The 12,123-nt window shown below is 40.2% G+C and overlaps 1 protein-coding gene across 1 annotated transcript; it reads left to right on the top strand.

Moving 5' to 3' along the window:
* The first annotated feature begins 7,090 nt into the window (after positions 1-7,090).
* Positions 7,091-7,748, top strand: LOC149223194 (uncharacterized). The gene has a single exon (XM_089383241.1). It carries the CDS (start codon positions 7,280-7,282, stop codon positions 7,517-7,519), a length of 240 nt encoding a protein of 79 aa, XP_089239367.1. The 5' UTR covers positions 7,091-7,279; the 3' UTR covers positions 7,520-7,748.
* The last annotated feature ends 4,375 nt before the right edge of the window (positions 7,749-12,123 follow it).

The following is a 12,123-nucleotide window of genomic DNA, read 5'->3' as shown; positions in this document are numbered from 1 at the left end:
TTTTTTTATAATATAATATAATTTATAAAAAATTATTATTATTATTATTATTATTATTATTATTTTATTATATATATATGAAAGGTGTAATATTTATATTTAAAATTAACATATAAGTTAAGTTAATTTAATATGATATGATATATAAAATAAGAAAATATTTAAAATTAAATGAAATTTACATAGTATTTATTTATATATATATATATATATGATGATGATGATGATGATGGTGGTTAACGTCCAGTGAGACCAAATAATGATCTATCGGACCTAAAGAAACAAATTGTCTATTTTGATTTAAGATTTTATTTCTATGCTCAAAAAGCTTGGAGAGAAGCCTCCCGAGCTCACTATAATTTTGACATTGTAAAAGGCTAGGAAGGTCAGTATTGTAACAAAGATTGTGAAACTGAGATCTAATGTGGTTATATGCGGGGCACTCTAAGAGGAAGTGGTTTTCATCCTCGATGTTCCTATTCTCACATATACGGCAGATCCTTTCCATCCATGGCGTTTTAGGAACTTCCCAACGACCTGTTTCACTATGGAGCTCATGAGAATTCGTTCTAATCTTTGCTATATTAATTTTCTTCTTTGAGCTAGTTAAAATAGAGAGATACTTTTGATCTTCTAGGGTGGGGTTGATGACCTTCTTATAATAACTTAATTTTCTTTTAGTCACTAAGTCTTTCTCACACCACATTTTTTCTTTGAACTTAGAAGTAACAATATCTTTAATGTTATTTATGTTTTGCAATGCATCATTTTCGTTGATCTCCCAATAGTTTAACCAGGCCCTTGTGTCTTTATGCCACCCTCGATTGAGCCTTAGGTGGTTTTGGCTAGAATTTAAAGCTAGCTTAGGAAGTCTATGATCGTCTATGTTACTGATTTTGTGCTTGTACAACAGAAACCTAAGCATAGCTAGGCTCTCAATAGGAGAAAGACCTGCTTCTATAAGGAGAATAGGATAGGGTGTATTACTTTTAATTTTCAGGTTATAAGTTATAAAACGCTTCTGGATTTGCTCAATCTTTCTCCATGATTCTCTGGAGATGCTGCAACCCCAAACCTCACAGCCATATAAGATAACAGGAGTGACTAAAGTTTCAAAGAGGAACTTCTTTTTATCCCACATTACAAGGTTTTCTATTTTACAATTATTTTCAAGACCAAAGTAAGCTTTCCACCCCCCATTAATCCTTTTCTCAATGCTATGGTTCCAGTTGAGCTTGTGATGAATATCAATTCTTAGGTACTTGTAAGAATACACTTCCTCCAAGTTATTATTGTCATACATAAAATTAGCGTAAGTGTCCTTCTTGGATTTGATAATCATAACTTTTGTTTTGTCAGTGTTAACAGTCATACCCATGGTAGAGCAGAAATCCTTAAGAAGCCTGAGTTGCTTATTAAGATCAGATGGGCACCTTGCCAAAAGAACAATATCGTCAGCATAAAGAAGAAGGATGACGACTATCCCAGCTAAGATCGTGCCATCACATCCTACTTCCTCTAAATAGCCTTCGAGCTTATCGATGTAAATGCCAAATAGGGTAGGGGAGAGGGGGCAACCTTGTTTAACTCCGATGTTACACTTAATATCTTTCGACCACCCTTCATTGCTCTTTAGCTTGGCAATTACATTCTCGTATAACCTTATAGCGGCAGCTCTCAACTCGAGAGTAACCTTTAGCTCTTCTAATCTATTCCAAAGGTTGTATCTAGGAAACGTATCGAAAGCCTTTCTAAAGTCCACAAAGCAACAAAATAAATTGGATTTATCATTATGACATTCCTCCGTAATGATCCTAAGCGTAACAAGGTGGTCTGTTGTTGAGTGATGCCTTCTGAAACCTGCTTGGCCTTTAGCCCGCTTACCTTCACTTTCAAGCCATATGCTTAACTTCTTTTCCAAAATACTACCATATAACTTGGCTAAGAGAGGGTTGATCATAATTGTTCGATAATTAGAGGGGTTATTTGTATCCCCACTTTTATAAATAGGGATAATGAGGCTCTCAATCCAAGGTTTAGGGAACCCTTACTTGACTGCTTGATTGAAAAGCTTGTGGATGTGGGGGATGAGGACAGGACCTCCAATTTTTAAGATTTCCGCTTGGTAACCTTTAATATTAATTTATATATATATATATATATAAATTAATATTAAATAATAACAAAAATTATATTTAATGGATAAATTAATTAAATAATTTATTATAATATTCTATAAAATTTATTCAATATTTTCAAAATAATTTAAAATTATTATTTTATTTTAAAAAATTAAAATTAATAAAATAAAAAATTATATAAATACTATATCTCTTCATAATTTGAATTTGAATTTAATTTAATTTTGTAATATGAAATATTTTACACATTTGTATTATTTATAATTTGTATAATCACTTATTATAAGTATATTTTAATGGACGAAATGATATTTTTCAGCACATTTCAATGATTTATTTGAAGCAAAATTGGGTAGATATTTTTAAAAACTCGAGTTTAAGTTGTTTAATCTTTAAAATTCTAGTGCCCCATGAGTTTTTCAAAGTGTTGAATCTATTTATGCTTTCAAAGTGCATTTTAAATAACAAAAAATCACATTCTTTTTTCAAATTGTTTTGTCGGCGAGAAAGTATATATCGTTAAATTAGACTAAGCCCTTATATATATATATATCTATATATATATATATATATATATATATATATATATATATATATATATATATATATATATATATATATATATATATATATATATATTCAAAAACAAAAATCGAACTTTTTATTAAGATAATAAAAAGTTACATAGTATATGCATTTAAGTATTCAGTTAACTGTATGGCTTTGTTCAAATCATAGAGTTGTTCTGAGATGGTAATTTGAGTGTCTTCTCGCTCTACCACCTCATTTTTGCTAATATGAGATCACTGATCATTTTATCTCGGGCCTCCTCGATGAGGAAAACAACCCAAATAGGATATTGATCAACTTCCAGTAATAGTTCTCCAAAATGAGCAAAAGAAAAACTGATAATTGATAAAACCCAAGGTATCAAAAGATAAGTCCTGAACCATTCTCGGACCTCCTCGTTGAGGAAAACAGCCCAAACAGGAATGAGCTCAGCTAACAGTTTAAACATGTGTTTTATCCAAGGCGATGTTGTTGTTTTCTAGTAATAGATTTACAAGAGGAAAATAGTGTTTGCTACTATAGTCTAAAAACTAAAACAATAAAACATAATAACTGACATAAAAAAGGATCCTATGACAAAACCAGTTCTGTGTGGCAAAATTATCAATATGGTGGCTGATCTGACACACGGATCTCATCCCGGTCTGCTTCCTCTATCCTCCAACTGTCCATATCTTGTTGTAGCCCCGCTTTAGAAAGTAGGTCTGTTGTGCTATTGCGTTCATCAAATCCCCGAAGATCTGAACCGAATGAAATCCCAGTTGAGTAAGCCAACAAAGGAGTAGTTTTAAGGCAAGGAGTTTTGTGTAATCATCGGTTCCATTCCCCAATCCAACTGAGGCTTTCAAGCTTCTGTGATTATTTAGGTGGATCACCAATCCTTCCCCACATTTGTTATTTTGATCAGAGGCCCTGTCAAAATAAGCCCAAGGAGTTCCTTCCCTTATTTGTTCCTCTCTTGCGAGTCTTGGGTTTACTACCTGAATTGGCTCAGGAATACTTGAGTAAATTGTTGTGCATCCTATAGCGATATGCCCTGCCGAGGGGTTCTGGTCTTTAAAAATAATGTTATTACGAGCCAACCAGACACCCCAGGCTATGATTAGGGGTAAATTCCTCAAATTTCCTTCAGGATAATCCTTCCACCATTTATTCTAAACTTCTGCTAGTGACTCCCCTTCCTAGGTCGTCCTAATCTGAATCAGTCTCCCTGATTCCTTCCATACCTCCTTTGTGAATGGGCATTTTAAGAAGAGATGGTGAGTCGTTTCTACATCATTTTTACATAATGCACACCTCCCTGGGCCCGACTTGTATCTCCTCTGTAATATATCCCAAGTTGGAACTTTATTTCTGAGAATGCACCAGAAGAACATCCGAGCTTTGGCTGGGCAATTTAGCTTCCAAATGAGGCTAACCCACCATTCCTGATTCCCCCATCCTTTTCTTGACATAAGAAATTTGTAGCCTTGTTTTGGAGAGTAGTAACCTAAAGGGGCATGTGCCCATATGAGCTGATTTGGTCTATCTGTTAGCCTGCCATTGGATTTGGTTAGTTCCTTGGTGAAGTTGTGCCACTCCTCCCTCCATTTTTGATTGAGGTTTAGGTCGGTCTCGGACATCCAGGCTTGTCCCCATATAGTGGAGTGACCATTTTTTCCAATCTGGCTTATGTGTTGAATGCCTATGGCGCCTAGTTGGTTTATAAGACCCAAAGAAAGTGAAAATCCTTCATTACACCCCACTCATGGATCCTTCCCTATCTTGACTTGTTCTTCGTTCCCTATTTGCCAAGAAAGGCCTTGTTCTATGATATTGAAGGCTTCTATGGTGGCTTTCCACATGACTGAAGCATTCCCTTTCTTCTTATTTGGCTTCATGATCCAATCATCCAAAGGTATGGGGTCGATGTACTTTCGTTTGACTACTATTGTCCACAAATTCTCCATCTTTATTAACCTCCATCCCAGCGTGGCTGCTAGAGATGGTCTGAATGCAGTTAACTCTTTTATTCCCCAACCTCCCCACTCCTTTGGCCTTGCAACTTATCCTATGCCACCTAGGGCAACACCGATTCCTTCTTCGATCCTGCCCAAAGAAATCGACTGCATACTCGTCTAATTATTTCTAGGATTCCTTTCGGAACCCATGTTAATGTTGCCTATATATATATATATATATATATATATATATATATATATATATATATATAACAAAATAAAATAAAAAAGTGCCAATGTTTAAGTTATTTATCAATAATTAAAAATTAACATCTCTATATTTTTAGAAAAATAAAATATGAAGATTAATTTTTCAGTTCATATTAAAATAATTTATCTTTAAATTTGGTGGTGTTGGATCATCCTCTCATAAATTAACAATTACTATTTAACTATATAATTAACTAAATATTTCAAACTACTTCAAAATTTATGCTTGCAAGCTTATGCATGTCTAAAATTACCACCCTATCTTGCAACATTACTATTTGTTTCTTGATTTTTGTTAACTTAATGGAGTTTCTCTGAGCTCTGTCATGTAATGTATAGATATTACATTTTAGTATTCATATAATCTTATCTACTCAAAGATCCCATGGTGAGACCTACTTTGTGTTGCTCTCATATGTGGACCCCTCAACGATGACTAGGTTACCTATCCTCCTTCATATCAAAGATTTTTCCATGTTAGATTACTCTCCCTTAAGTCACTTTACCTTAGTTGTCGAGTGGGCATAGCTCGAGTGCTAGGGAGGAGTTGCTATTATCCTCCCCACCTGGGTTCCAGTCTCATTGAGATTGACATGCTTGCTCCTCATGAGTCATTTGTCATTTTTAGGGGTTTTTTTGTGGATGTAGCTAGTATCAATCATCGGTAGAGTAGACCACACAAAAGAAATGTCACTCTACCTTAGCATAGATGCACAAAAAATGTAACTCTACCTTAGCATAGATGCACAAAAAATGTCACTCTACCTTAGCATAGATGCACAAATTTGTTTGAGATACTTATTGCTTAATTAAGGATTTCTACCATACATCTTCTTATCTAGCTTTGATAATTGGATTGAGTCTTTTTTGGGTCCTCTCACATCCATGTGCCACAATACCTAGAACATAGTGCATTGCTTAAGGAAAATACATTCGGTACCAAATCTTAGAACTAATAGTTCTTAGTTAAAACATATACGATACCTATGTATGATCAACTTTCCCAACTACTAGGTCAACATTCACTTATACTTTCTTGTTTACTTATTTATTTGTATTATATTTTCTTCATTATAAAACCTTTTCACATAGTTTTTTTTCAAATAATTTATAAAAATATTTCTATTTTAATACCATATAACTCCCCCATAATTTACAAACATATATTTTTTTAAATAATTTAAAAATATAAATATATATATATATATACTCCCAGTAAATTAGGGTATTATTATGTCATGCAAACTACCAATAAAAGTGCTAACCCAGTGACATAAATAAATAACCTCAAATCCCCTCCCCCCCCCCCCCCAATTGAGTACATACCAAACAAACCCAAAAGAAAATTTAACTAACTATTGAATGAGGAAACATAACCCAATAATTGAGAGACTCGTAGAGAAAAAAGTTGACACTATTATCATATCCCCAAACCATGCAGGCCCAAGGGTCATAGATGTAGAGGAGAGATCCACCTTAAAGTTCCTCTTATGTGAACCACATGCTCCCACATCACACACCAACATTTACTTTATTGTTAACTAGGGCATTAAGATCTCGTTTGACATTAAAAAAAGAAGACTTCATAATCACTAATGGAAGTGTGCATTGTACAAGTATTTCTATCCTCAGTAAATAACAAAGGAGTGCCCCAAACTTCAAGGGTGGAAAATTATGCAGACTCTGGTTATAGTGATATAGCTTGACATTTAAACAATGAAATCAATTAATGTAAAAATATGAGTTAAATAATAAAATCAACTCAGGTTAAAGGAAAGGTTATGGAAAACGTGACCGGCGTTTCCAACATCACAACTGACGGGAAATGCGCGATGCGTCCGTCTGTGAAATGGACACCCCAAAATATTGGCGTACGTGTCACGACTGCCTTAGTTAACCAGTTGGAACTTTGTCTGGTTCGTTGGAGGGTCGTGGGCTAGCCGCAATAAAAGCAGCAACAGCCGCGTGGGGTCCGACGGTCATATTGACCGCCAGGCGCTGGACCAAATGCGTAAGGAAGGAGGAACGAAAATTCCTGGATGCCGCCAAGCTGGACTTGGCGTACGAACGCGGAGAAATCATGCAGATCAATCCTTCCTTCCTTCCCAGTCCCGACTACTTTCCGAAAGACATCTCTTCACAACTATATAAATTTAACTTCTCTCCACGCCTCTGCTCATTCTGTCGCTCTGTTTCTATTCTTATGCCGCCTAAGACGTCTTCCTCCTGCTCCTCTCTTGGTGGCGGTGGAAGTGGAAGCCTTAATCTGCTGCTGCGCTTCTCTTGTGTTGAGATCCCTCTGGTGATTTCTTACGCCCTGTTTCTTATAGGAGCAGCACAGTCAATTTATTGGCGCAGATGGCTAAATACATGGAACTGGTGGATGCGGGTATAAGGATTGTTACCAGGTTTCAATCTCACTGCCCTCAGACATCGCGCATGTATTATCATCCAACTTCCAACAGTAACACTTGGAAGTCTAAAAATGAGGGTGAGGGCGCTTCCTCTGGTGGAGGACTGATGGCTACCTCTGGTGCCTGGCAATTTCCTGCATCTCGCGCCGATGCCGCGTTTGACATCCTCTGCATCGGTGTTTAGGCTGCAATTTCTTCATCGCCTTCCTCAAGGAAAACAATGGGATGCGAATTGTCCCCTTACCCTACTCCTTAATTTATTATTCATTCATTCTTTTTTACATTTAATCATGTCATAAAATCCATGACATTCGGGAGCATAATATGTTCTCTGTTGTTTAAATGTATTCTTCTGGTTCATTTCATTCAATTGAATGTATTAAATACTGGACAACAAAACAAATATTAATTGATTTCGCTCAATGGCTAATGATCTGAAAGTCAAATTATGAAATTGAAATTAAGAAACTGATACTGTGTTAACATAGTGAATTTTCCAATTTTTGTTTTATAATTGGCATGGGTCACAAAGTCGCCAATATTTAAATTGGATATAATTTCTCAGACACTTTTGGGAAAAAATTTAGGGTAACTGCTGTAAATAATGTTGAAAAACAATCATTTCCAAAAGTTTTTGGAAAACTAATCTCTATGTAAACAACCTCTGAGTTGCAGTAATTGGATTACCCTAGGGAAAACTCTTCGCATTTACTGCAAGTTTTCACATTTATCACTGTATCTCTGTAACGTGAATCTCTGCACTATTTCATCCCTCTAGTGGTTCTGCAATCAATATAGAGAACAGGACTAACCAAGGAAAAGAAGGAAGCAAAGGACGTAATAAGCGATAAACAGGGGTTAAAACAGAGTTATGGGCGTTTCAACTCAAACATGATGTAATGAAAGATTTAATCAAAGAAGAGAAGACAACCATGCTACTAAAACCAGGACATTAAATTAGCAGAATGAGAAGATCTTGAAGCAGGAAACAAATGTTGGAAAGAGAAGAAAGTACAAGACTAGCGGTAAGCTCCAGACGAATATGCACACAATAAAAACAGGATAAGTTCAAACAAAGTCAATCAAAAACCACGCGGCTCTGGTTCTATGCAGATCTGGAGAACATATACAGTGGGAATCATATCAACATATTCAATATTTATGCGCCAATGAACCATAGGGAAAAGCTGGACTGCTGGCAATCCATTAAGGAATGAAGACGCAATCACAGTTCAGGGCTGCGTCTTGGCAGGGGGTTTCAATTTAGTGTTTGGTGCAGATGAGGAAAGAGGGGCAAGTGCGGTTATGGACCCTTTCCTAGAGACATTCGAAGATCCGATGCAAGAGTGGGATGGATGTTAAACTTAAAAAAGGAAAATATTTCTGGACAAATAGAAGGATAGTGTAACGCCCTCGCGACTCGGGCAAGAGCGCGACCGGGCAAACACCCTTCACACGGCGGTTGGACAACGGGACGACCCGTGGGCGACCCGTGCACAACGGGCGGGCGACCCGTGGGCGACCCGTGCACGACGGAAAGACAACCCGTGCACGGTGAACCGGTGGACGAATTGACGAGCTGGGGTTGGGCGCAGACACTGGACGAGCTGCGGATGAGCTGCGGCGATTTGGTATGCGGGTGCGGACACCCGACCCGGCGAGCAGGCATGGCGGTTGAGGTTCGGGCGGAACGAACCGACGAGCCGGTGCGACAGGCGGAAGGGCGACCCGTGGGCGACCCGCACACGATGGGCGGATGACCCGTGGGCGACCCGCGCCCGATGGGCGAACGACCGAGCGGCAAACATACGATGGACAGCTATGTGGAGGACACGGGTAAGGTTCGACGGAGGCGTGATGTGGGCGACACGGTACAGCAGCGAACGACGAGTGCGGACGATGGGCGACCCGGGCGGGCGCCCCTCCACACGACGGGCGGACAATGCGACAGCGACCGGGCGGCGTGCGACATGGACGAACAGCAATGCGACGTAAGGGCGAGCTGGCTGCGACGTTATGGGCGCACATATGTAACTTAATGAAATATGCGATGGAGTGTTGCAGACTTTATATTGGGCGTAGGGAGGCCTTGCCCTTGGGCAAGGGCCGACCTACCAAATAATAAAGTAGGGGCTCCTAACATGTTTTTAGGGGGTCGGCTTGAGAGCTGACACCCCTCCATCGAATGGACAAGCCAGCGTATATATTGGCAGCGCAGAGGCTTCATTTGATCATCAAGCACTTCGCTCTTCTCTCTACATTCGAGCTAAGGGTAAAAGGACGCAGTGAGAAGTGCGCACATCTCATGCGCATGAGATAAGTGCGCAGTTTTACTAAGTGGTTGTTTGTGGACGAAGACACACGGTATAGGGCAGTTTTATGTGCAGGCCGAGTTGGTGGAGTTCTGGTGGCTCGGGTGAGCACGCTCCAACCAAGGAAGGTTGACACATGTATGTAAAGGCGGTCTTGCCTATTTTGTAAAAGATTCTAAGTGTTGGCCGTGGACTCTGCCCGGCACACTTGTATGTATTATTGAAGGTTTCATAATATATCATTATTGGGCGGACTCGTTCGGGAGTTGCCCCTCCCTATATAATTGTGTGCAATTGTTATGTTCATGGTTTAATTGCATATTGGTTATGAACGTGTATGAAGTTTTATGCATTGTACTCAATTAAGAAAGACAGAATTAAGTATGTTTATGTGAAAGGCGTAGTCCATATGTACAAGTATTAACAAAAAGAAAGTACACGGTGGTGCCGCACCCCGCCGGGCACGGTTGAAAGACTACCGTAGGCTTGGGGGCGTGACAGGTGGTATCAGAGCAGGGTTGCTCGTGAAGACTTGGACAAGGTTGTCTCGGTTGAAATTGAAGGTGAACCTGCATGATCTTACAAGTGACTCAAAATGTCTCTCTTAGAGAAATTGGGTTTTGCTACCATGGAAGAATTTGAAAAAGAAATACTTGAAGAGACGGAAAAGCTAAGGCAAGGATTCACAGATTGTGGCAGAAGGTTGTCTGAAACAAAGAGTGGTCTTCGTGCTTTGGTGGAAAAGGGGGCCTCAGATCTAGATGAAGAAGAAGCCCTTCGACTTACAAAGGAAGGAATCTTAATTGAGGCAGAACTCAAGGAACTAGGTATAAGACATGCCTTGAATAAGAAAAAGAAGGATTGCTTAATCCTTGAAAAACATCTCGAGGTCTTGAAGGAAGAAATCAAGTCTAGAGAAAAACAAAAAGAAGGAAGTGGGGAAGGGACCTCACAAATTCAAGAAAACTTGGTAATAGAAATCTCTTCCACCAATGATCCTCACGATGAGGCTACAAGTGAAAAGGGCCCGAGTGCTACTTCAAAGGTAGTAATCGATGAAGATTGCGAGGAAGGAGACCCAGAAAGGAACAGATTGGAGTATGTTCAGATGAAGGCCGGAGGTGCTGATGTACTCACTATGGTGGATAGTGGTGCTTCACACAACTTCATGAGTGAAGATACTGCGAGAAGGATTGGGCTGAGATTTGTACCAGTGAAGGCACAAATGAAGACGGTGAATTCTCCTCCTACGAACATTCTTGGTATAGCTGAGAAGGTGGACACTACTCTTGGTGCATGGACCGGGAAGGTGGACTTCACTATAGTAAGGATTGATGACTATGACGCTGTATTGGGGATGGAGTTCATGAAGCAATATGAGGCTATGGTCGTACCACATTTGAGGAAACTCTTCATTTATGATGGAAGGGAAGATGTACCCATTGGTGTTCCAACCATTAGTGTAACAAAACCTGATCATAAGTTAGGAGGAATGCAAATGGAAGACAAGGTGAAGGTGGACAAGCAGTTGTCGACGGTGGAGACAAAGCTTGTGGAGCAGTCATTGGTCATTAGATCACTTTCAGATAGCATCTTGGATTTGTCAAGAAGGCTAGAGCTGGTGGAGGATGATGATGACATCGATGAGGTATATGCAAGACCGAACATCCAGAAGGAAGATCGGGAGGCATATCTACAAAGGATGGAGGTTGAAGATCCGGACAGATGGATTGAGCTGATTAGTGAGAGAGAGCCACCTGGCTCTTCTCCCTCCACATCTTCTTAGATGACATAGAAGATGGGGCTCATTGTTAAGCTGCTCATGGCAGTGAGCCCTCAAACATGGTTGAGCAGGTATGGTGATCATAACATGCTGCAGAAAGATGGGGTTTCCATGGACCTGAGCATGGAATCGTGGAGATGAGTGTTGGCACATGATTGGGATGTGTAGCACTTGTTGATGTACGTGGGCAGTTTGCACATGGAGGTGACTTGATGGAGGCGGGTCCTTGTATATGCAGTGATGTTGCCTTATATGGAGGAGTCTACATCGTGGTCGATGCAGTCTTGGTAGAAAGCTACTGAGATGATGTGTTGTCGGGACGACAACGTCTTCGGGTGGAGGAGAGTGTAACGCCCTCGCGACTCGGGCAAGAGCGCGACCAGGCAAACACCCTTCACACGGCGGTTGGACAACGGGACGACCCGTGGGCGACCCGTGCACGACGGGCGGGCGACCCGGGCGGGCGACCCGTGCACGACGGGAAGGCAACCCGGGCGGGCGACCCGTGCACGGTGAACCGGTGGACGAATTGACGAGCTAGGGTTGGGCGCAGACACCGGACGAGCTGCGGCGATTTGGTATGCGGGTGCGGACACCCGACCCGGCGAGCAGGCATGGCGGTTGAGGTTCGGGCGGAACGAACCGACGAGCCGGTGCGACAGGCGGAAGGGCGACCCGTGGGCGACCCGCACA

The sequence above is a fragment of the Pinus tabuliformis genome, chromosome Q (assembly GCF_031772625.1).
Source record: "Pinus tabuliformis cultivar Carrire ecotype Pingquan chromosome Q, CPIR1, whole genome shotgun sequence".
Classification (NCBI taxonomy): domain Eukaryota; kingdom Viridiplantae; phylum Streptophyta; class Pinopsida; order Pinales; family Pinaceae; genus Pinus; species Pinus tabuliformis.
This window is presented reverse-complemented; position numbering and strand designations above follow the sequence as displayed.